General features: G+C 41.7%; 2 protein-coding genes and 1 long non-coding RNA gene across 6 annotated transcripts in view; 2 read left to right on the plus strand and 1 right to left on the minus strand.

Moving 5' to 3' along the window:
• Positions 1-5,467: 5,467 nt before the first annotated feature.
• Positions 5,468-23,937, plus strand: LOC149452063 (uncharacterized). The gene is made up of 2 exons (XR_016314931.1): positions 5,468-5,610; positions 23,705-23,937. It is a non-coding gene; the product is annotated as an uncharacterized LOC149452063 (long non-coding RNA).
• Positions 11,563-12,847, plus strand: LOC149452064 (carbohydrate sulfotransferase 5-like). The gene has a single exon (XM_089689773.1). The coding sequence runs from the start codon at positions 11,578-11,580 to the stop codon at positions 12,715-12,717; it is 1,140 nt and encodes a 379-aa protein (XP_089545899.1). The 5' UTR covers positions 11,563-11,577; the 3' UTR covers positions 12,718-12,847.
• The window catches only part of PSME3IP1 (proteasome activator subunit 3 interacting protein 1), a 32,518-nt gene continuing 28,070 nt past the window's right edge, over positions 20,663-25,110 (minus strand). For all 4 annotated transcript variants that reach the window (XM_089689788.1, XM_089689786.1, XM_089689785.1 and 1 more), the window contains one exon: positions 20,663-21,046. In XM_089689788.1, the coding sequence (XP_089545914.1) occupies positions 20,832-21,046 (215 nt within the window). In that variant the 3' untranslated portion in view covers positions 20,663-20,831. The remainder of the gene's footprint in view (positions 21,047-25,110) is intronic.

Genomic DNA, 25,110 nt, shown 5'->3' on the forward strand with positions numbered 1-25,110 from the left:
TAATTAATATACTGTACATTTGAAATACTTTTCTACTGTATTGCTAGATACTGTGATGTACTTATGTATTAATCTATATATCTTCTCTCTGTGGCTCTATAGAGTGCAGAATGTGAATGATTTGTTGGCACCTATTGTGATTTCAATCACATTCTAAAAGCATCTTTTAACTCCCCGGACACTTCTGTGGTTGTCATGTGACGCCACCACTCTGGGCTGGTATTTTTCCAAGGTAAACAACGTTACATGTTTGTAGTCTATATTAATAGCTGTTTGTGACAGTCTCTACAGTTCTGATAATAACAATCATTGTACTGATTGGATGGAAGATTCCAAGCAGAAAGATTTTCTGCACTGTGACTGGATAACATTATTCCAGAATTACACTGGTGAGCTGCCACTTACAACAAACATGAAATAGGTTTTTAGCAAGAAATAATTCAAAAACAAGAGAAGAAGGAAGGAAGTGTGCTATTGGACCGATCACCAGGTGAAAACACGGGGAGGAAAAGCATTAAAAAAGAAAAACTAATGCAGCCACCATATTTAAGAATTGGTAAACTACAATATATTAATTTTTTTTTAGTATTTAATACCGCTTAAAGGACGTTCAGACATTACTTATCTCAGGTCGTTCTTTTGCGAACAGTTTTGCATTATTATGTTGTTCAATCACAGACTTTGTTAAAGTGATATTAAACCCCAGACCCTGCGTTCACTATATCTGGTCTCCCCAGACCCTGCATTCACTATATCTGGTCTCCCCGGACCCTGCATTCACTGTATCTGATCTCCCCGGACCCCGCATTCACTATATCCGCTCTCCCCAGACCCTGCATTCACTATATCTGGTCTCCCCAGACCCCGCATTCACTATATCTGGTCTCCCTGGACCCTGCATTCACTATATCTGGTCTCCCTGGACCCTGCATTCACTATATCTGGTCTCCCACAGTACACACAATGTGGAAATGCAATTATTTTAGTAAATATAAACTGCTAAATAACTTTTCTCATCAGCAGTTAGAGCAGTCTTGTGACTTCAGCAGAGCACTGGTTAAAGCTTGTAGGAGGAGTTTTCTTTTGCTCTAGGAGGATGTGAAAATCCTGACCCTCTGTTTGGACAGTGCTGATTGGCCCTGTGCTGATCACATGTACTCTCCCAAGAAAAAAAAAAACTCTCTAGCAATACACACCAAACTAAGCATGTGCATGTAACTGCGGATTCAGTCTATATCAGGAGATAATTTCAGGGGCAGAGAAGACAGGATCAAACAGCCTTTTTACACAATGCAGAGGATTAACTCCTTAGGTTCCACAGTGAATATAACAAGCATGCATTACTGCATATACAGACTGATTTTACTGTTGTAGGGTTAGTGACACTTTGGGGTTTATTTACTAAAGCTGGAGAGTCCAAAATCAGACTCCCTTCTGCATAGAAACCAATCAGCTTCTAACCTCAGCTTGTTCAATTAAGCTTTGGCAATGAAACCTGGAAGCTGATTGGTTTCTATGTAGAAGTGAGTCTGATTTTGGACTCTCCAGCTTTAGTAAATAAACCCCTTTAAGTCTGGTAAAAACTGAGGTTCTCGTCTTTGTACTACTGTAACTATGCAATGTTAGTACAGCAATCTCCCCGCTGGGGAGACTACCCAGCTCGATCTCACTGACAAGTGCTCGCAGCCATTGGCTGCCAGTGCTGATCAGCAGATGTTTTTCTAGCATTCTACAGAAGCTGAACGCTAAGTCGACTTCTGTCAGACAGGCTGCTGTACACACGGGCCAAATGTCATTTTCTGCTGAACCAGCTGACTTTGGCCGATGTTCATCTGGTGTGCCAGGCTTTAGTCAAGGCACAGGGAAGCTGTTTTATTTATTTCTTTATCCTGAGCACTTGGTAAATGTGTTTAATGGAAATTACCAGCATGATGCTAAGTGCACAAGATTGGCAATTATGTGACAGAAGGAGCCAACTGCCATCACAATTACAGCTGGCAAGCTGCGACATTACACTTCAGGTATAAATATATACAGTATAAGTTACATATAGTTACATAGTTAGTCTGGCTGAAAAAAGACTTGCAGATCCATGGTGTGCTGGCAATATACATTCACCGGCCACTTTATAAGGTACACCTGTTCAATTGCTTGGTAACACAAATAGCTAATCAGCCAATAACATAGTTACATAGTTAGTCTGGCTGAAAAAAGACAAAAGTCCATCCAGTTCAACCATTAAAAAAAAAAAAGTTATAATCCTAGTGGTTTTGCAAACATGAGAGAGAAAATATGGAACCATAGGGCTTCTCCACCAAAAGATAACTCCTCAGTCAATAACGGTATGTGGTGTGATGACGTTAGAGAACGTAGCTCTACCCTACGCGTTTTGACACAAATGGCGTCATCAGGGGCCATTGTCTGAAAAGAGAGTAGTGTTAAGTTGTAGTTTTTTTATTGTAGGCTGTAATTTAGGAATAACTCACTGAAATCTGTCCGAACAAGAGTCTGGGAAACATTCCGGATATGATAAAACTTGAAACACGAAATCATAAATTATAATTTAATAAATAATCATAAAAAATAATAATATAATAATAATAAATTTAATTCAATAATATAATGAAACCAAAAACACTGAAATTTTTAATATAGCACCAAGTTCGCACATCGCTGAGCAAAGTCGCAAAATCGTTTTCAGTGTCTGATGACGAATTTCCCCACGAATCATTATCACTCAATTCTGCAAGTGGTTCTGATTTACTATCGCTGTTCTCTAGCTGATCTAAAACCGCTTTTGACCTAAAGGGACACTTTTTGGACACCATGGACATTTCTCAATTACCAGGCAGAAAGAACAGTAAAAATGCAGGCAGGACACAGGACAAAGCACTCGGGACAAAATATATGTGAAATGCTTTGAAACAGCAATGTTTTACTATGTAATAATCGTTTTTAAAAAAATGTCTTTTTAAAATTTTCTAATTTGCCGCCGGTTCCGGCGCCAGTACGTTCCGACGTCACAGGGACCAGAACACGGAAGCCGGATGCCGGCATCGGCCGGAGGAGATGGCTGGGGACGCTGCAGGGGACACATCACGGGAGCGAAGGACAAGGTAAGCGCTGCAGTGAATCCCTGAGCAACGCCGCAGGGTAAGCCCGAGTGTAGCTCGGGGTTACTACTTTTGGTACTGAAACTTTACCCTGAGCTACACTCAGGAATACCTCCAGGGAGGTTAATAAACAGCTTGTTTTCCTCAAGTTCGTGTCCAGAGTTTTCCTGGTATTCCCAAAGTTGCTACTACATTACAACATATTAGTTTTTTTGTTTTGGAGATTGGGAGCAGTGGAGTAGATGATTCAGAAGAAAAGACAGAGAAGATGATATGATATACAACGCTTTCTTACTGGGAAGAATGTGGTGAGAATATATGAAGATCTGTGAAGGATAGTTGTGCGCTGTTTTGTGTATATAAAACACAAGTTTATGCTACATTCAGATTTTGATTCACTCCCAAATGTCATTTTCAGTTGAAGTGGATGATACTAGCTGACATTTGTCCTGTACCAGGCTTTAGTCAAGGCACAGGGAAGCTGTTTTATTTATCTCTTTTTCCTGAGCACTTGGTATATGTGTTTAATGGAAATTACCAGCATGATGCTAAGTGCACAAGACTGGCAATTATGTGACAGGAGGAGCCAACTGCTTTCACAATTACAGCTGGCAAGCTGCGACTTTACACTTCAGCCAGTGCAGTGCGCCCAGGTGAGCGACTTTTATTTATTCATAGGAACAGGGACAGTATAAAAGCTGAATTTATAAGTGCTGCAGCAGGAACTCATCAAACACAAACTTATGTCACATTCAGAATTTGATTCACTTCCATGCACTTTATTAAATAGGTTTTCTAATAAAAATTTCCAAGAACACAGTATTGCTGTTAGGGCTCATGTACACGGGGCGTTTGGAAAACTCTTCTGAACGATGGAAACTGACTGCTGGAAAACGTACGTTAAAAAAACAGTTTTGCCACGTTTGCATATCTTGTTTATGTGCCTTTGCGTTTAGAAGCGTTTTTAAAAGATAACCCCTGGAGATCTTCCCAAATGCCCAGAATGCACTGAAAAATAGTAAAAAATTAACAATTTCAGACATTTTGAGAGGAATAGAGAGAGCAGAAGCAGAGAGAGCAGTATGTGTTGAGGTGACCTGTCTTTTCTGGTTGTATTCACTATGGATCCCATCATGAGCATAATGCTGCACGTTCTACCATTCTTTCCTTCACGCGAAACCTGGAACTGACTGCGCTGGTGTACCGGGTCCATTTGAATACATGGAAAACACTTTGCATGCATTTCTGATGATGAAAAAAGTCTCTGGACAGCATATGGATATGGAACCCTTCTTGTCCAGGCCATTTTTCAGGTTTCAGCGCTCTCACGTTTTGAATGACAATTGCGCGGTCATACAACATTGTACCCAAACTAAAATGTTATCATTTTCTTCACACAACTAGACCTTTCTTTTGGTGGTATTTAATCACTGCCAGGGTTTTTGTTTTTTATTAAATTAACAAAAAAAGACCGAAAATTTTGAAAAAAAAACACGTTTTTCTTTGTTTCTGTTATAAAAGTTTGCAAATAAATAATTGTTCTTCATAAATTTAGGCCAATATGTATTCTACTACATGTCTTTGGTGAAAATAACCCAAATTAGGATGTATTTTTTAGTTTGTAGGAAAGTTATAGAGTTCACAAACTATGGTATAGATCTGAATATTGATCAATCCTGAAGTACTGACAGCCAATCTAATTTCTTGAGGTCCACGAATGTCAGAACAGTACAGATATCCCCCAAATGACCCCTTTCTGCAAAGTAGACAGTCCGACGTACTTCATAAGAGGCATGGCGAGTTTTTTGAAGTTGTATTTTTTTGTCATAATTTTTCGGAAAATTAAAAAATTTAAAAAAAGTATTTTCACTATCTTTTTTTTACATACTGTCACCAGTGCAGTACAGCGTCATCATATAACTGGCATGGCAGTGATCAGGGACACTGACTGGTGACAGTATGAAAAAAAAAAATATATATATATATTTTTTATTTTTAATTTTTATTACATTTTTTTTTTTTTTTTAAGATTTTTTTTTCATATTTTATTATGTCCAAAGTAGTACAATGTTACCATGTTAGGGTAGACAAAAAATGTTAAAGAGTATAATGTGCAGAACCGAGGCATGATAGAAATGAAAAGAAAACCTTTAGGACTCGAGAGAATATAGAAAGAAAAAAGCCAGAGGACTCAAATGATAAAGCAATAAGAAGAGAGTACATTTTCCCTTGAGAAAAGGGGACTTGTGCATGAAACCTGTGTCATCCTGGCAACCCAGGAAGCCTGATCGAGGAGTGGCCAGAAATCCTACATACGCTGACAGTGCTCTGTGAGCTCCTCTGGGGAGCAGATTGTAGCCAGGAGCACATGCCATCCTTTCCTTTGTCTGCCTGCAAAGCCTACAGCTTGAGATTGTCTGTGATGGAAGACGGTGTATCCCTGGCCAGGATTCTTCTGTGATCTGTGCGGGATGTTGAAAGGAGCAAACCTGATCTGGTAAATGTGTCTGAATTTGATTTATTTATCTTTTCAGTTTGAACTTTAGCTTTAAGCTATAACACAAATGTTCTCATCGGGTCCTCCTGCCCGGTTTTCAGGTGGACCCGATCGGAACCTCCATTCTCCTCTACGGAGCGGTGGGTGTCCGTTTACACCCGCCGACATCCGATCCACCAAAAAGGGACGGATGGGGATACAATTTCCCGTCCGTCAGATCAGATCGGATGAAAACGGACAGGCGGTCTATTTTCATCCGACCACCCATTGAGGAGAGGGAGCAGCTCTGTGTCTGCTCTGCAGCAACGGAGGGGACACGGAGCTTTCATCCGCTTGCTTAGCGGGTTCAGGGGAGAGAACCCCTGCCAAGCAGGCGGATCTGCTAAACGGGTCCGTCCCGTATGAAAGAGAACTTACTAAATCAACTAAAACTGGAGAGTGCAGAATCTGGTGCAGCTCTGCATAGAAACCAATCAGCTTCCAGTTTTTTTCTTGTCAAATGTAATTGAACAAACTGAAAGAATTGCCTACCATTGATTGACCACCTGATTGCCTACCAGGCAAAGTTTCACCAGATTTTGCACTTTCCAGTTTTAGCAAATCAACCCTAAAGTGTATGACTTGTGCAAATTGTGTGTTGCCCTTTGTTCTCTTATGTGATGAAACCTTTATGAAGTTGAAATCTTTCTTTATCCAAAACAAAAAACAAAGTTTTGCCTATATAAACGGTATAATTTAAAGCGGAGCTCCACCCAAAAGAGGAAGTTCCGCTTTAAGGACTGGTCCCCTGCTCCCTGTTAAGGATTGGCACCTTTGGGAAGCTGGGGGGGAGTGGGTACCCGAAATTGACAGGTACCCTCTCCTACTTCTGCTGCGATTGCCGAGGCTTTAAGGACTGGTCCCCTGCTCCCTGTTAAGGATTGACACTTTTGGGGAGCTGGGGGGGAGTGGGTACCCGAAATTGACATTTACCCGCTCCTACTTCTGCTGCGATTGCCGAGGCTTTAAGGACTGGTCCCCTGCTCCCTGTTAAGGATTGACACCTTTGAGGAGCTGGGGGGGAGTGGGTACCCAAAATTGACAGGTACCCGCTCCCACTTCTGCTGCGATCGCCTAGGTGATCGGAAGCAAAAGTTGTCCCTCCCCCCCTCCCCCTTTTGAGACACGTGACAGGTCCCAGAAGACTACAGGACCATTCACAAAGCGTAGCGCTACTCACGCATGCGCAGTAAGCACCCGGCTGTGAACCCGCAAGCTGTCCATACTGAAGATGTGCGCCGGGAACACAGGGCAGGCAGTGAAACAGGCTGCGGTGGGGACACCGTGGGATCGAGGGATAGGTGAGTGTCCATTTTTTAAAAGTCTGCTACAGTTTTTGTAGTTGCTGACTTTTTTTTTTTTTATTTTCACTGGAATTCTGCTTTAAGAACATGGCTGAGGACAACTAATGATGCAGCAAAAGTGATATCCACAGTGACGGCCGTATTCAAAGGCTGCAAGTGTCAGCATTACACTATGTTAAAAAAAAATAATGAATTTAGAAAGTTTACAAAATTCAATAAAATAATGTAAAAAATGTAAAACAACCACAATGCATGTTTTAATCTTTTTTTCCTATTTGTCAGCTTACATTTAAAAAACATGAGTGGCACATTTATTAAAAATGGTATAAAATAAAAACCTTCTATGTCCCTCAAAAAGTAATATAATTAATAATTAAGTAGGCAATTAGTATTAGAATTATTGGTATTTCTTAGATGTGGGGGGGTATTTGGTTTCTTTTTATAGCCTTTTTTCCCTTTATTTTCACTTGGTGATCCAGCTGGTAAGTCTGTTATTTTTCAACTTCCTGTAACAAACAAAGCTGTTCAGCACTAGTGGCAGTAAGACAATTGAGACAAACTATTTAGCACTGACCGGGGTGCTTGCAACAATCAGATTTTATTCATTATTGTAAAATCTTTATCCCAAAAGGAAACAAGTTGTTGCTGTAACTGCTTGTAAAGTGTTAGCTGGAGTTTTGCTTCAGTTTGTCAGTCAAGTCCATCTCAATCTGGATCTAAGGATGGCCATTGATGGATCGAAATTCATCCTGTTCAGCTGGGACTGACTGAATTTCAATCCATGTGTGGCCACTGCAGTGACTTCTGTTCAATTGCCCTGTTAGATGAAAGTTGGTCAATCAGCAGCTGCAGCACTGATTTGTGTATTCTGGCAGTGGGGGAGTCTCCCCAATGTCAGAATATAAAAGCGCAGTAGGGAGGATTCCCCCCTATCCACCTCGAATAGGGGAATCAGTTAAATTTTTTTTGTTCAGCCCGCTGGCTGAATGAAAAAAAAAGGGCCAACTTAACACTACTCTCTTTTCAGACAATGGCCCCTGATGACGCCATTTGTGTCAAAACGCGTAGGGTAGAGCTACGTTCTCTAACGTCATCACACCACATACCGTTATTGACTGAGGAGTTATCTTTTGGTGGAGAAGCCCTATGGTTCCATATTTTCTCTCTCATCTTTGCAAAACCACTATTTTGAAGTACAACCTTTGTGGTGCGAGCTGTGGAGGTGCCTTCAGGTGGAGAAGTTTTCTGATCCTACTCTTCCATGTGATTGATCATAAACGCTGTGTAAGACCGCATGCTCTGTAGTCTTGCCCTCTGGTAAGAGGCTGTGTATGGTGTTGGAGGATTTTGTCTTTGTGACAACTCATCACCTTTTCCCCAAAATGTGATATATGAAGGACTTTACCATCACTTTAACCACTTCAAGTCCTGACACTTTTACCCCCTTCCTGTCCAGGCCAATTTTCAGCTTTCAGTGCGATCACACTTTGAATGACAATTGCGCGGTCATGCAACACTGTACCCATATGAATTTTTTTAGCATTTTTTTGCGCTTTATAAATACTGTATAATAATTTCTCCTTCTCTCTGGCTGCATTCTTGCAGCCATTGAGACATACTGTGCGAGCTGTGATTGGTCACAGCTTGTCACATGGTAGAGGCTGTTGTGAATAGCCTTGTACCATGTGACCTCTGTGATCATTCACAGATTTCAGTAGTAGTAAGCAATGATGTCAGGAAGTGACATCTTGCTTACTACTGTTCATGTGATCACTGATTGGCTAATCAGTGACCACATGATCGGGACCTCACACAAAGGTCCCGTACAGCAATCGGACACAGCAGGCACCGGATCGCAGTGCCGTGCGCTCCCAGGGAGCATGCACAACCTGAAAATATGGGCACCGTTTATGAACGGCAACCCACTCCTGCACTGCTACCGTTTATGTACATGGGCCAGATGGGAAATGGTTAAGGACTTTTTTCTTTTTAATATTTTCTTTTATCTATGCCAATTATGAGAGATCAACCGCTACATTTTGTATAGTCTTTTCAGACAATGCTGCTGTCCAAAGGTGTCTCTATTGCTTCTCCATCCAGAATACTCTAAGACAGGTAGTGTTACTAGTCAAATCACCAGGTCAAAATAAACAAAAAAAGAAAACTAAAGCAGCAACACATCTAACAATTGGTAAGCTGCAGTATATTACATTTTGTTTTGGGTTTATTACCCCTTTAGGTTAACTGATGCATACTGACATTGCTGATACTGTTTAACCCCCCTGGTGGTATTCCCGAGTGTAGTGGTAACCCCGAGCTACTCTCGGGAATACCATGCAGCGTTGCTCAGGGATTCCCTGCAGCACTTACCTTGTCCTGCGCTCCCGCGATGTGTCCCCTGCAACGTCCCTGTCCATCTCCTCCGGCCGATGCCGGCATCTGTCTTCCGGGTTCCATTCTCTATGATGTCGGGACGTACGGGGACGGAACTGGCGGGAAATTTAAAAATGTCAAAAAGTGAAATTCAGTAGATACACTAAAATCACATAGTAAAACATTCCTGTATCAAACCATTTCACATACATTTTGTCCCGAGTGCTTTGTCCTGTGCCCTGCCTGCATTTTGACTGTTCTTTCTGCCTGGAAACTGAGAAACGTCCATGGCGTCCAAAAAGCGTCCCTTTAGGTCAAAATCGGTTTTAGACCAGCTAGAGAACAGCGATAGTAAATCAGAACTACTTGCAGAATTGAGTGATAATGATTCATGGGGAAATTCTTCATCAGACACTGAAAACGATTCTGTGACTTTGCTCAGTGATGTGCAAACATGGCGCTATATTTCAGTGTTTTTGGTTTGATTACATTATTGAATTAAATTTATTATTATTATTATATTATTATTTTTTATGATTGTTTATTAAATTCTAATTTATGATTTCATGTTTCAAATTTTAACATACCCGGAATGTTTACTAGACTCTTGTTCGGACAGATTTCAGTGTTATTCCTAAAAATTACAGGCATACAATAAAAAAAACTATATATTTCTATGCAACAAAATGTACCACTTTGAGCACAGAAATACTGACATAATCAGACCGCTAGGGAGGTTAAAGAAGTATTAAACCCAAAACAAAAATGTTAAATATTACAGCTTACCAATCATTAGATGTGTGGCTGTATTAGTTTTCTTTTTTTAAGGCTGTGTTTCCTGTCTTTTCATCTGGTGATCTGGCCAGTAACACACCTCCTGTATTGGAGTGCCCCTACTCTGGATGAAGTAGCACCTTTGGACTGCATCATTGTTAGGGCTCATGTACGCTGCAGCTGATAAACTGACATTCAGGAGCTGTTCAGCTTTTTTTTCAGCAGCCCCTGAACTCTCCCTAATGTTTTCCTATGTGTCCATGTACACTATGTCGTTTACAGTTGTTTACAGGCAGTTGAGTTTACAGTTGTTTTTTTTGAACGCACCAAACTTGCATTCAGGAGTAGATTTTATCAGCATTTCAAACGCCAAACACTTGCGTTTAGAAGCGTTTTTTCACTGTTCCATATCCAGATGCTGTCCAGAGACTTTTTCATCTTCAGAAATGAATGCAAAGTGTTTTCCATGTATTCAAATGGACCCGGTACACCAGCGCAGTCAGTTCCAGGTTTTGCGTGAAGGAAAAAATTATAGAACGTGCTGCATTATGCTCATGATGGGATCCATAGTGAATACAATCAGAAAAGACAGGTCATCTCAACACATACTGCTCTATCTGCTTCTGCTCTCTCTATTTCTCTCACAATGTCTGAAATAGTAAATTTTTTACTGTTTTTCAGTGCATTCTGGGCATTTTGGAAGGTCTCCTGAGGTTATCTTTTAAAAACTCTTCTAAACGCAAACGCTCGTAAACGTGCATAAACGCGGTATGCAAACACGACTAAGCTTACGTTTTTTAACCTACGTTTTCCAGCAGTCAGTTTCCATCGTTCAGACACCCTGTGTACATAAGCCCTAAGAGTGCTCCTACTCTGGATGAAGTAGCACAGGGGGCACCTTTGGACTGGAGGATTGTAAGTCGGGGGGGAAGGGAGTGTTAGTTGGACTAGCAGATTTAAATATACTAACAAACATCAGCAACACTTTATAAGAAGGTTCATAATATATAACATAATAATTTACATTATATATAACATAATTATTAATATAATATACATAATATTAATACACATATTATATAACATAGTAATTAACAATAATATAATAATATAACAATGATTATATAACACTTTATAAGGAGTTACAGCAAACAGTTTTTTATTCCTTTCAGGATAAAGGTTTTACATAAATAAAACTGATCATTATAAGAGTATTCCTGGTTTGTCTCATCCCTGTAACTGATACATCTGCAAGTGAACTTGTTCTTTTGAAAAACAGACTTACTGGCCAGATCAGCAGATGGAAATAGAAGGCAGAAATCCTAGAAAAGTAAACTAATGCAGCCATCATATCTAAGAACTGCAATAAAATGAATGTTTGCTTTTGGATGTAATACCACTCTAAGGATTGTTTTAACACAGGAGGCATGCTGATTGACTTTCCTTTGACTTAACAGTGGAGTGAACCTCAGGCATCATGGTCAGAATAAGGTTTTTTGGCTGTGCGCTGGCTGTGCTGATTTGTGTTCATCTGTTATTATTATTATTATTGTTACTACATCAGCAAAAAGTAAAGCATGTAAAAGAAAAAGAGAAAGTCCATCTGCTGATTCTTTCTACATGGAGGTCAGGTTCATCTCTGGTCGGCCAGTTTTTTAGCCAGCACCCCAGTGTCTTCTACCTGATGGAGCCAGCTTGGCATGTATGGAAGACTATGCCTTTCTCCAATGGACATGATCTTCACATGGCAGTGAGAGACTTAATCCAATCGGTCTTCAAATGTGACATGTCTGTGTTTGATGCATATGTGAAAAATATGAATGTTTCTGACCTTTTTATGTGGCACACTAGTAGAGCCTTTTGTTCACCTCCGGCATGCAATTATTTTTCTTATGATAAAGTTGTTAATGAAACAGCATGTAGACAACTTTGCGGAAACGATTCAATTAGAAAAACAGAAGAAGCATGCAAAAGGTATAGTCACATTGTTGTAAAGGAGGTTCGAATTTTTGACCTCAAAGTCCTCTATCCTCTTCTGAAAGACCCTTCGTTAAACCTCAAGATTCTTCACCTAGTCCGTGACCCTCGAGCTGTTGCGAAGTCCCGCATACAAACCTTTAGGGCGCTAGCTGTTGACAACGGCATTGTCCTCAACAGAAATGGAACAAAAATAAACGATACCAAATTTCTTGCATTACATGAAATCTGCCAAAGTCATGCTAATATGTACAAAATGGCTACTGACGACCCCCCTCTATTTCTCAATGGAAGATATATGATGGTTAGATATGAGGACTTGGTACAAGATCCTTTAGGAAAAGTGCAAGAGATATATAAGTTTGCAAACTTAGAAATGACTGAAAAGTTAAGTGAATGGATTTGTAATGTTACACATGGTCAAGGACTACCTACACGAAAGGAAGCCTTTAAGATCACCTCAAGGAATGCATTAAATGTCTCCCAAGCTTGGAGGACCATGCTACCATTTCAGATCGTCACAAAAATACAGGATATATGCAAGGATGCCATGAATACATTTCAGTATCAGTTTATGAAATCTGAGACACAGCAAAGGGATTTGTCAGAGGATTTTGTATTGCCAAGGACAAAGCATTAGTTTGAAAATGATTGCTTCATTTTAAGAGGGACGATGTTTTGCCTTACAGTATGTAGAACCATTTTCTTTATACAATGTTATGGACTTAATTTTGCAATATTTTTGGATATGACAAAATAAAAAAAAAAAATTACCCGAATGTTCATCCCTTTTTTAGACATCTACTTTGTTGTCAAGTGTTTAGTCAACCTTAGACATGGGTGACCTACCCAAAATGCACAAAACACCATGGAGAAGCAAAAGGTACACATAGGGGAACTGCTGCTGTTGTGCAAGTCTAAGAAATTAAGATTTCTTTGTGTTTCAATTGGGAAAAGTTGTATTAAAATGGATCACTCTTTCAACATACAGTATACAGTATATTGTTGTTATTGCTAAGCCAAGTGAAAGCCAGCACACCCAAATCAAATCCAAATGTTTACTGAATTCCTTTGTCATGTCATGGTTTTGACATTGGACTGCAATAAATCTCTGGAGTTGATTTTGGTGCACTGGCTTTCACTTACCTTGGATTTATATGGCATGACCATTTGCAGAGTACCCACCATTATACACACTGCTCAAAAAAATGAAAGGAACACTTTTTAATCAGAGTATAGCATCAAGTCAGTTAAACTCCTGGGATATTGATCTGGTCAGTTAAGTAGCAGAGGGGGTTGTTAATCAGTTTCAGCTGCTTTGGTGTTAATGAAATTAACAACAGGTGCACTAGATAGGCAACAATGAGATGTCTCCCAAAACAGAAATGGTTTTACAGGTGAAAGGCACTCACATTTTTTTCCCTACTCACTTTTCTGACTGTTTTTCACTAGTTTTGCATGTGGTTTGGGTCAGTGTCACTACTGGTAGCATGAGGCCATACTTCGACCCTACAGAGGTTGCACAGACAGTCTAACTCTTCCATGATAGCATATCAATATGTGCCATTGCCAGAAGGTTTGTTACGTCTCACAGCACAGTCTCAAGAGCATGGAGGAGATTCCAGGAGACAGGCAGTTACTCTCGGAGAGCTGGACAGGGCCAAAGAAGGTCCTTAACCCATCAGCAGGACCGATATCTGCTCCTTTGAGCAAGGAGGAACAGGATGAGCACTGCCAGTGTCCTATAAAATGACCTCTAGCAGGCCACTGGTGTGAATGTCTCTGACCAAACAACCAGAAACAGACATCATGAGGGTGGCCGGAGGGCCCAGCATCCTCTAGTGGGCCCTGTGCTCACGGCCCGGCACCATAGAGCTTGATTGGCATTTGCCATTGAATACCAGAATTGGCAGGTCCACCACTGGCGGCCTGTATTTTTCACAGATGAGAGCAGGTTCATTCTGAGCACATGTGACAGATGTGAAAGGGTCTGGAGAAGCCGTGGAAAACGTTATGCTGCCTGTAACATTGTTCAGCATAACCGTTTTTGTGGTGGGTCAGTGATGGTCTGGTGAGGGATATCCATGGAGGGATGCACAGACCTCTACAGGCTAGACAATGGTACCCTGACTGTCATTAGGTATCGGGATGAAATCCTTGGATCCATTGTCAGACCCTACGCTGGTGCAGTGGGTCCTGGTTTCCTCCTGGTGCATGACAATGCCCATCCTCATGTGGCGAGAGTATGTAGGCGGTTCCTGGAGGATGAAGGAATTGCTACCATTGAATGGCCCCCACGCTCGCCTGACCTGAATCCAATAGGACACCTCTGAGATAAGGTCATGTTTCGGTCCATCCGATGCTACCCGGTTGCACCTCAGACTGCCCAGGAGCTCAGTGATACCCTGGTCCAGATCTTGGAGGAAATACTCCAGGACACCATCCATCTTTTCATTAGGAGCATGCCCCGACATTGTCAGGCATGCATACAAGCACGTGGGGGCCATACAATTTTTTCACTTTGATTTTCGGGGTGTCTTTGAATTCAGCCCTCTGTAGGTTGATAATTCTCATTTCTGTCAATGATGGGGCATTCTTACGTTCCTAACACATTACCCAATCCATATCAGTATAGATATCGAGCATGATATTTTTCCCCATTGAGATCTGATGTGTTTTCAAAGTGTTCCTTTAATTTTTTTTGAGCAGTGTATTTGCTAACAAGTCAGTTCAAAATGGGTTGTTTGTTTTGGTTGTTGTTGTTGTTGTCACCTATTGATGAGATCCACTTTCTCTGTCTATTGCCACTAAGACAGAAAGTGGTGGGAAATCCAAACAAGGCACTACAGGGTCTGCAATCATCAGATTAGTACATTTCTGTATACAGCACAATCACAGGTGTATAGAATCCCTGATCTCCTACCCAGGGTCATGTCAGACTTGGTGCTCTTCCATGTCCTCTATGGCTGGCTATGCTCCGGCTGATCACACAAAGGCGGAAGGGAGCTGATCCTGCACTCTCTGGCCATCGCATGTCTAGGATCACTGCCAGAGATGGAGGACACCAAATAGGAACATACAAGAGCTGGGCTCACCGTCTGCCTGGTGGTGCAGGGTGTGTGTACACTGACACTTCATTCACTGCCCTGGAGAGATCGGAGAGAACACACACTGCCCACCTATAGGGATTGCATATTAGCAGACATTGACAGGTAACTACTGCGCCTGCACACAGCTATATGTCCATCTGTGCCGAGTGTGTGATGTGCAGGGTGGGGAAGAGGAAAGAGAATTGGCGGTTTGTGTGTCTGATAATCCATCCTTAGAACATGCAACCCCAGCAAATGCCTGGAATGCCCTATGGCTAGTCCAGGCCTGGTCATCACAAGTACCATCACAGTTTTGCTGTGGTGCAACTTCTACAGCCCATAGTAACTGGGACTGAGATTTCAAATGCTAGCTGTAGAGCAATAATGTAAAAAACATGCTGATTAGAGGTAAGAATTGCTAAAAATGAGAAAAATTAGTTAGCGGGTCCCTCTGATTCCTCCTGTAATGAATTGTATTGTAACTGTACTATCTGCCCTCATACTGTAATGTGCTGCACAAACTGTTGGCGCTATATAACTCCTGTATAATAATAATAGTTAAAATTCCATTTTAAGCACTTGCCCTCCAGAGGATTTACCCCCCTTCCTGACCTGGCCATTTCTTGCGTTACAGCGCTGCGTTATTTTAACTGACAATTGCGCTGTAATGCAACGCTGTATCCAAATGGAATTTATGTAATTTTTTTCCCACAAGTGGAGCTTTCTTTCGGTGGTATTTGATTGCCTCTGCGTTTTTTATTTCTGGGCTATAAACAAAAATAAAAGATCGACAATTTTGGAAAAAAAACAATATATTTGACTTTTTGCTATAAAACATGTCCAGTTAAAAAAAAATTAAAAAATCAAATTTCATCATAAATTTAGGCCAAAATGTATTCTGCGACATGTCTTTGTTAAACAAAAAATCCAAAAACGTGTAAATTAATTGGTTTACGTGAAAGTTATAGCGTTTACACATGACAGTATAGATACTGGAATTTCTTTTTTTTATACTAGTAATGGCGGCAATCAGCGACTTATAGCGGGACTGTGGTGGACATTCTGACACTGGGGGGAACTATCACTGGCATCCCTAGTGATACTAATACAGTGAACACTGCTAATAATAAGCACCGACACTGTACCAATGACCCTGCGCAGGAAGGGGTTAAAATCTGGGCCGATAAAAGGGTTAATTGTGTGCTGTGTGTGTTTTACTGTGTGCTGTGTTTTACTGTGTAAGCATGCTGCTTTGTATGGCTCTGCTATGCAGAGTCATATGAAGCAATGTGCTGGAGCTGACAGAGGACCCTGTCACTGTTCCTCAGCGATCACCAGGAATCTCCAACCGGGATGCGGTGGTTGACAGCTGTAGCCACCAATGGCGGCACGGGTAGGGCACGTGTGCACCCCCTATCCAGAAATACAAAATTACGCATATATACGTGATTTTGCGCAGCCCTACCACCTTGTAGCAGGAAGCTGTTAAAATTTCATGCACACAGCCGTACAGGGGCTGTACAGCATGCAGGACCTGCGGAATCACTTTCCAGGAACCCACTGCTGCTGCATAGAGCAGCCCATTGAGATGATTTAGAAGGTGAAGCTATAAGTGGCTATCCGCTGTGGGTTGCATAAAACACCTGCACTCATGTATGCTCTGAATGTGCACTAAGTTAAAGTGTTACTAAACCCAGGACCCTGCATTCACTATATCTGGTCTCCCACAGTACACAGAACATGAAAGTCCAATAATTTTAGTAAATATAAACTGCTAAATGTCTTTTCTCATCAGCATTATATAGCAGTCTTGTGACTTCTATCAGTGTTCAGCATAGCGCATGTTAAAGCTTGTAGGAGGAGTTCTCATTCTGTTCTAGGAAGATGCAGGACCCCTGACCTGTCTGGACTGTGCTGACTGGCCCTGTGCTGCTCACATGCACTATCCCAAGAAGAAAAAAAAAACTTCTCTAGCAATACACACCAAACTGAGCATGAGCAGAGTGATGCCACACAATATGTCTTATCAGGAGATAAGAGGGGGAAACTGGAAGAAGGGAAGGATCAGAGAAGAAAGGATCAAACAGAGTTTTTACACAACGCAGAGGATTAACCCCTTAGGTTCCACAGTGAGTATAACAAGCATGCTTTACTGCATATACAGACTGATTTTACTGTTGTGGCTTTAGTAACACTTTAACAGCATAAGTCCATGTGCAGAGGGGTGCTTTATGCAACCCCTGGCACATAACCATGTACAGCCGAATCTCAGTAGGCGGCTGTACGCAGCAGCGGATCCTGGGCTGGGAAAGTGATTATGCAGGCTGTGCATGTTGTATGGCCATATGTATGAAGCTTGAGGGCCGGTTCACACTCTAGAAATGCAGTCCAGATACATTTTTGGTGAATTCCAGTTCACTTTTTCTTCAATTTAAATAGGGACAAGTGCATTCCAGTGCTTTTTTGGTGTGTTCCTGTGTGTTTTAATGCGTTCCAGTACAGTTCTGTGCAGAAAAAATACAGCCTGTTCTACTTTTTTTTCTGCAACCGGAACACACTGGAAATGCAATGCACTGATGTGAACTATAACATTGACAACCATATAACATACTTTCTGTGTGTTTTGGATGCAGAAAAAACGCAACTAAAATGCATGTAATGTGAACTGACCCTGGGTCAAAACACTGTGTAGCAGGATTGAAAAAACAAAACTAAATATTTAGTCTGGTAGGATTTATGACTCACGCACGTTGTGTTTAGCCCCAGCCCCTATCCATGGAATGTCCTGTCCAGCCCCCTGCTGTCAGCCTGTCAAATTTTCTGAGAGTCTGACAGCTGACAGTATTCAGGGCAGTATGCCCCCGGGGCAAACGCCCAGAGATGCAAGAAGTCTGCGTACCAAGCATTCATACAGTTTGACTGGCTGTCTGCGGCAGGGCAAGGCGAGACCCCTGTGTCCTCCGTGTACAGCTGATGTTACAGCCCCATGCCCCAGGGTTAAGCACGCAATATGCATGGGGCTTTACTGTATCAAAAGAAATTATAATAGTACCGCGCTCCACTAACAAAAACATTTTTTGGATTCCAAAAAACAAAAATTATTGACCAAAAAAATTTTGTGTCCAAATACAATATAATTTTTACAAAATAAAGTGTCCATAATCACTCCGTGACTTTACACTCTTTCGGGTGAAATAACAGAAACGATTTGTGTTCATTCCACCAATAATGAGTTGTTATAATAACCAAATGTGCACCTTCACCGGCTGTGCTCTCACCTGGTAAATATGACCAAACCATTAAAGAGGAGCTCCACCCAAAAGGGGAAGTTTAAGGACTGCTCCCCCACTCCCCATTAAGGGTCAGCACCTTTGGGGGCGGGAGCAGGTATCCGAATTTGACAGGTACCCGCTCCCACTTCCAGTCCGCTCGCCTAGGCAATCGGAAACGGAAGGTGTCCTCCCTCCCTGTAGTCTTTTGGGACACGTGACAGATCCCAGAAGCCTACAGGAACATTCTTGAAGCACAGTGCTTCTTGCACATGCACAGTGGGTACCCGGCTGTGAAGCCGCAAGCGATCACAGCCGGATGCCTACACTGAAGATGCCGGCCTCCTGGAATACAGGACAGCCGGTGAAACGAGCTGCGGGGGACACACCACGGGACCGAGGGACAGGTAAGGTTTTTGACAAGTGAGTGGAATTCCGCTTTAAGTGAGGTCATATAAGGCTTGTGTCCCTTTAAATTGGACTTGGAACTGGATAGGAATGTCACTCTTCAAAGTTAGAGACATGGGTTTCTGCAGCACTTCAGGAATGGATCAGACGATACCCTATACCAGTGCTGACCAATCAGAATCTCTCCGATCTGTTCCAGAAGTGCTGCTTGATTGATTTCAAATCCCCAGACTGCTACACTGGCCGTGTTGGTGCTGACAGCTCATCACCCACAAAGATAAATGCACAGGGGACCTGGAGGTGGGGAGGGTGCACTGTATTGGTTCACCTTTTAATTTTTTTCTGCAAAGGTGAACATTTTAAAGAGAAGGTACAGAGGTGGCATAACTAAGTGTTCTGCTGTACACTAGATAATGTCAACATTCCCATTACACACGTTCCTGGGTCAGGCTCAGAATTAGTCAGTACTGTAGTAACAGCCAGCAGGAAACTGGAACCATCACAGATCAACATTCATGTTTGCCAGCACATCACATATCATCAAAGTTGACAAAAAATATTTTTTTTATTGACGAATGATCACATCACAAAGAGAACTATGCAATGTATTAGAGCCGCTCAGGACCCCTTCGTCATCAGATGCCTGATGAAGGGGTCCTGCGTGGCTTCGAAACGTTGCACCTTTCTCTCTGTGACGTGATCATTCTTCCAAAAAAAAAAAAAAAGAAAGGCTTTTCGGACAACTTTGATGATCCGTGGTGTGCTGGCAAATATGAATATTGATCTACTGTATACTACAGGGGTGTCCAAACTTTTTTCAAAGAGGGCCAGATTGGATGAAGTGAACATAGTGGAGGGCCGAACATTTTTCCGAACATTCTTTGAACCATTACAATTAAATGCAAATATATTATTTTATGCCAAGTTAATTGCAAACGACATGCCTTTCATTTCATAACATTAAGATCAACTGACAGCTGAGTTTTCACAATGTATTGAAAATAAATTTTAAAAAAACTTACCTGCACTAATGTGAAGGGTGAAAAAGGTAGCTGGAGCTGAAGTCTCTGCTCGGCAGCCGGGAGGGGAAGAGAAACACGCTTCACGCTGGAAGCCCGGCCCTGACGTCACCGCCCTCTGTCGCTCCCAGCGCGGCGCAGTCAGGCATGCGCACTGCTCTCAAGCAGAAGACTGTCTGCCACAGAAGGGAGGGCCGTGCGACAGCCGCATTTACACAGACCAGGGAGAACGCGCCGCAGTCAGACATGCGCACTGCCCTCTGCTCTCAAGCAGAAGACTGTCTGCCATAGAAGGGAGGGCCGTGGGAGGGCCACATTACACAGAGCAGGGAGGGCTGTTGGAGGGCCGTATTAAACCGACCCCCGGGCCGGACTTTGAACATGCCTGGTATACTAGATCCCTTGAGTTTTAATAGACTCAGCGGATTATATATGGACTCCAGCGTTGACTTTTTCCAAGTAGATGGAGCCAACAGGAGCACAGCTGGGAGACCAACGCTCGCTGCATGATGATAACAGCCAGGAGGTTCAGCTACGCTCATCTGTTTGGTGAGCATATGCAAAATTAACAAAAAAAACCCCATTATCCATTAAATTAAATAATTTGAAAATATTATAAATACATTCCATTACCATTCCAAATAGTGTTCTGGTCAGTGAAAAGATTAAGTTGTGGCTGGTTATATAGCACATAAAAAAGGAAAATCAAGCATCTGAATGATCATAATCATTTCAGCAAATGGGGAATAAAAACAATGCGTTTTATTTTTTACCTCTGTGTTGATATAAAGACACAAAACTAGGTTTATTGAGTTTGTTTTAATAAGCTCCCAAGCTTAAAAACACACTGAACAAAAAGAGAAAGGAAAAATATGCTCTGCGGTTTAGGTACAGAGGATTTGTCCATGTCTTTGTAAGTAAATGTTCCACTTTCAGGTTTAACAAATGGTTTTGATTGGTGGGTAGGGTTTAGGGCGCATCAAGGAAAGTGCCTGAGCGGAATACGGAGGATACAATCTTTCCCATGTTGTTTATTGTGGTCTCGCTGTCTGAGCTGGACTCTGAATCACTGCTTCCTGAGTATGCTCCGAGGCCAGGTAAGATTCCAATGCAGACGGAAGCTGGAGGGCAGTGCAGTCGGGAGGCTATGGTAGTGCTGCTTTCAATGGAACTAGAATGACTCTCTAAAAAAGGCAAGAAGACACAAAATAGCAGTTAGTGTAACATATGGCCAGCAAAGCAGGTTATTAAAGGGAGTACCCATTTTTTTTTATCAAGATCGGGTCTAAAAATATATATAATTAAAGCGATTCTAATAGTTAATTTTTTCTTTTTGGAAAATAACAAACATGTCTAGACTTCCCTACTGTGTGCTGTGGTTTTGCACTGAGCAGCCTGGATTCTCCTCTTCTTAGGTCCCTCCCTCCTGTTGGGTGTCCCCACAGCAAGCAGCTTGCTATGGGGGCACCCGCTGCTCCATGTATCCATTCACACAAGGAGCTGCGGCTTGGCCCTGCCCCCTCACTCTCCTCATTGGCTGACTGGCTGTGGTTGACAGCAGCAGGAGCCAATTGCTCCCGCTTGCTGTCCCAGCTGATGAGGAGGCAGAGACCTGGAACAGCTGAGGCTATCATTCATGGGGCTCATGTAAGTATTGAGGGGGCTGGGGGGCACTGCCGCACACAGAACGTTTTTTACCTTCATGCATAGAATGCATGAAGGTAAAAAACCTTCAGCCTTTACAACCACTTTAAATACAAATTTTTTTAAGTAACGTACGTTAAAGGGGAACTACACTGTTTAAAAACCAAAAGCGCAATTTAATTTATTTTTAATATTCTATAATATATATCTATTCTATATTCCACTCATCCGTCCATGTCTCCGTGCTTTATTTTGCTGAAAAATCACTAAGAAAAACAACTCCTAGCACTTCTGGCAGTGGCCATCTTGAGTAAGGGCAGATGATTCATATAGCAAATATTTCCTGTAATCAATTTTCTCTTAGCTCAGGCATTGGGAGGGTGTGCTAAGCTAGGAAAACCCCTCCTCCCCTCCTGAAGACTCCTGGGATGTATGCCATCATTTGCTTAGGCATGGAAACTAGGAAGTAAAAGAAATATAAAAAACAAAACAGTTTTTAACAAGGAAATATGATATACTTTCTTATCTATTTACTAATGCTAGCAGCATAAGGACTCAAAGCTGATTGGGAGAGTGAAGTTACACCTTACTATTGCCTATTAACAATATATTGTCTATTCAGCCAGCAGGTGGAGCTCTAGTCTTAACAATTGAAGCTTTGTATCCTATCTGCTGCACCATCTCTGTTGTGACCTCACCATCTGAATATTCACTGCAGTTAAAGTACAACTATCAGGGAAAATGTTTTATTCTAAATAATCGTACGCTGTTACTAGCTGTAATGATGCTTTTCAGTATATAAATTACCTTTATTTGCACATGCCATAAAGAAAAGCGTTGACTCGATTGCTCATCTTTTTCCAATAAAGTTGCAATTATACAATATATAATGTACTTTTAGGAGAAGGTGTTCTCATTATTTAGAATGATAGACAGGCAACATAGGAAATGTGCCCGTGCAAAACGCAGCTCGCACGGCTGCATATATGTGAATGTACAATATAAATGTAAAGCGCTGCGTAAATTGACGGTGCTATATATATACCTGAAATGAATAAAAATAAAATAAATAAACCAGGGGTTAGTGGGGTTGATGCAGTAAAACTAGAGAGTGCAAATTCTGGTGCAGCTGTGCATATTAGCCAATCTGCATCTAACTTCAGCATGCTCAATTAAGCCTTTGCAAAAAAAAAATTGGAAGCTGATTGCAAAATTCGGAGCAGCTCTGCAAAGAAACCACTCTTCAGTTTTAGTAAATCAACCCCAGTGTGTCCCTCTTTGTCAAAGAGGATGAATTGAGTTTGCTCTCATATCAGAAAATTCAGGAGTAGCTTACAGTCTGTCTGGGGCCTGCCCCAAAGAAAGATATACAGTATATTTAGGTGAGAAATAAGAGGAATTTTGATTTACCTGTAAACTCCATATCTTGGAGTACAGTACAGGACACAGGTAAAGTATTCACAGACCCTGGTTAGCTCATACCTTCAAGTGATTGAACATTGACAAGCTTTTAAGGACTTGCCCTGCAGGCGCCTTACCTATACCCACTACCCCTATCTTTGAGTCCTGAGTTTTGTAGCAAGTAATGCAAGAATGGAAAAAGAGGGGGGTCAATGTGTCCCATAGTGTACTCAAGGATAAGGAATTTAGGCAAGTCAAAATTTGTTTTTTAGTACATTACAGAGTACAGGCAAAGTATTCATAGACCCTGGGACATCGCCAAGCAATAGATAGTAAGGGTGGGCAACAACAAGGCAAACAGAACTGTCAACAGGCACATTCACCTATAGGCTACTCATGGAGCAGGGTGTGTAATATAGAGCGGCAGTAAAGTGTGCAACCAGTGGTGTGATGTAACACTTGGTCATCCATCTGAGCCTAAACTCTAGGTGGTTGAGTTTTAGCTCTAATTTTGAAAAGTTTACACTGTAAATTGCCTTTTTTTTGGTTCCTCAATTCCTGTGTTGGTTTCCAATACGTGGGATTTCAGCCCTTTGAGGATTCCTGTGGGTCGCCTGCCTGCCTGCCTTGTGTCTGTTCTTGCACCCCCATACCTGATCTCTGGAGGCCCTTGAACCAAAAGGAGGCCCCCTTCCCTGTGTCCTGAGGAGTCCACTACTGCCTTGTGCATATTGGTCTATTTTGTGTTGTTAATTTGATATGTATCCTTCTTGTCTAAGTATATTTATTTTTTCTAGATATATTGCTAGCCCCTGAGGAAGCGACTGTCGTCACAAAACATGTCGGGCATTACCTACACCATCGGAATGTCCCTTACCCCTCTACAGGATTATTCTGTAAACCATTGATTGCCATCATTACGACTGTTTGGTGGGTCTTGGGATATTCACTATGGGTGAACTGTACAATAATATCTTATCAGATACCTTTTAGATATGATGTGATGTTGAATAAAGGAACATTGATTTTACTTTTTTGTGTACCGAGCTTCTGTGCCTAGAAAGTCCAATTTTCACATTTTCTTCTATAAATACACTGTTAAGTGAATATATTCCAAACATAGCCCTGGTTTTTACAGTAATGGTCAGAGACACAGGGTAACCCTGACTTACTTGACCATCACACTGGACTGTATATCAAGTCAAGGCTTTGCCTGTCACAGTGGGCATACCCCCCAGAGGGGTGTTCAGAGTTCTATAGCAGCAGACTACAGCCCTGGACCCGTAAAGCACTCTGTAGTTGACTACAACGCATTGCACTAAGTGAAAGGGGAGATCTCGCACAGGATCCAGTGCATGAAGCAGCATTAAGGCCATTCCCACATCATGGGGTCTGGGTATGGCTCACAATGTTGCACCAATTTGGACGGGCTGCTTCTGGTTCTGGGGCCAAATATAAAATTTTGGATTTCACATCATCCTCCGTCCCAATGACAATGAACAAGGTGAACTTTCCTAGCAGAGATACAGATGGCAGTAAAAACCTGACAAGGGTTTTAATCATTCCCTACTCTATCAAAAAAAGAATAAATGTTTGGGTATAGATACACCTAATAAAGCACACAGTGAGTTCATTTATAATCTGTCAACAAATCTTTACATACAGAAGAATTCTTCTGTCTAAAGGAGACTCTAGTTGTCAACTATGGAGATTCATTCAAATCAGCCTTTGTCTGGTACAGTGTGTATAGTCAAGCAGGTACAGTATATATTTGGATGAAATCTACGCAAAGCAAATCTATCCTATTCAACATGCCTGGATTTGCTGGAAGATCGTCACTTATTTATTTATTACAAGTACTTGTATAGCGCCATAAATTTATTCAGCGCTTTACAAATATATTGAACATTCACATCAGTCCCTAACCCTCAAGGGGTGTACAATCTAAGGTCCCTAACTTACATTCATACATACACATACTAGGGCCAATTTAGACAGGAGCCAAATAACCTACCAGCATGTCTTTGGAGTGTGGGAGGAAACCCATGAAGGCACAGGGAGAACATGCAAACTCCAGGCAGGTGGTGCCGTCACTTGGCTCATCTCTACTAATGTTCAGGTTACAGCTTTACCTAAAATCTGAACAACTTTTCAGGTTTTCAGTCATATGAAGGAGGACAATTTCTGCTTTATGAGAAGAACA

This window comes from Staurois parvus, unplaced genomic scaffold (assembly GCF_062004578.1).
Source record: "Staurois parvus isolate SC_StPar_1 unplaced genomic scaffold, SC_StPar_1.0 ptg000498l, whole genome shotgun sequence".
In the NCBI taxonomy this organism is placed as follows: Eukaryota; Metazoa; Chordata; class Amphibia; order Anura; family Ranidae; genus Staurois; species Staurois parvus.

Bases quoted from the DNA above. Each gene is read 5' to 3' on its own strand.
- LOC149452064 (XM_089689773.1), top strand. From the start codon at position 11,578: ATGGTCAGAATAAGGTTTTTTGGCTGTGCGCTGGCTGTGCTGATTTGT.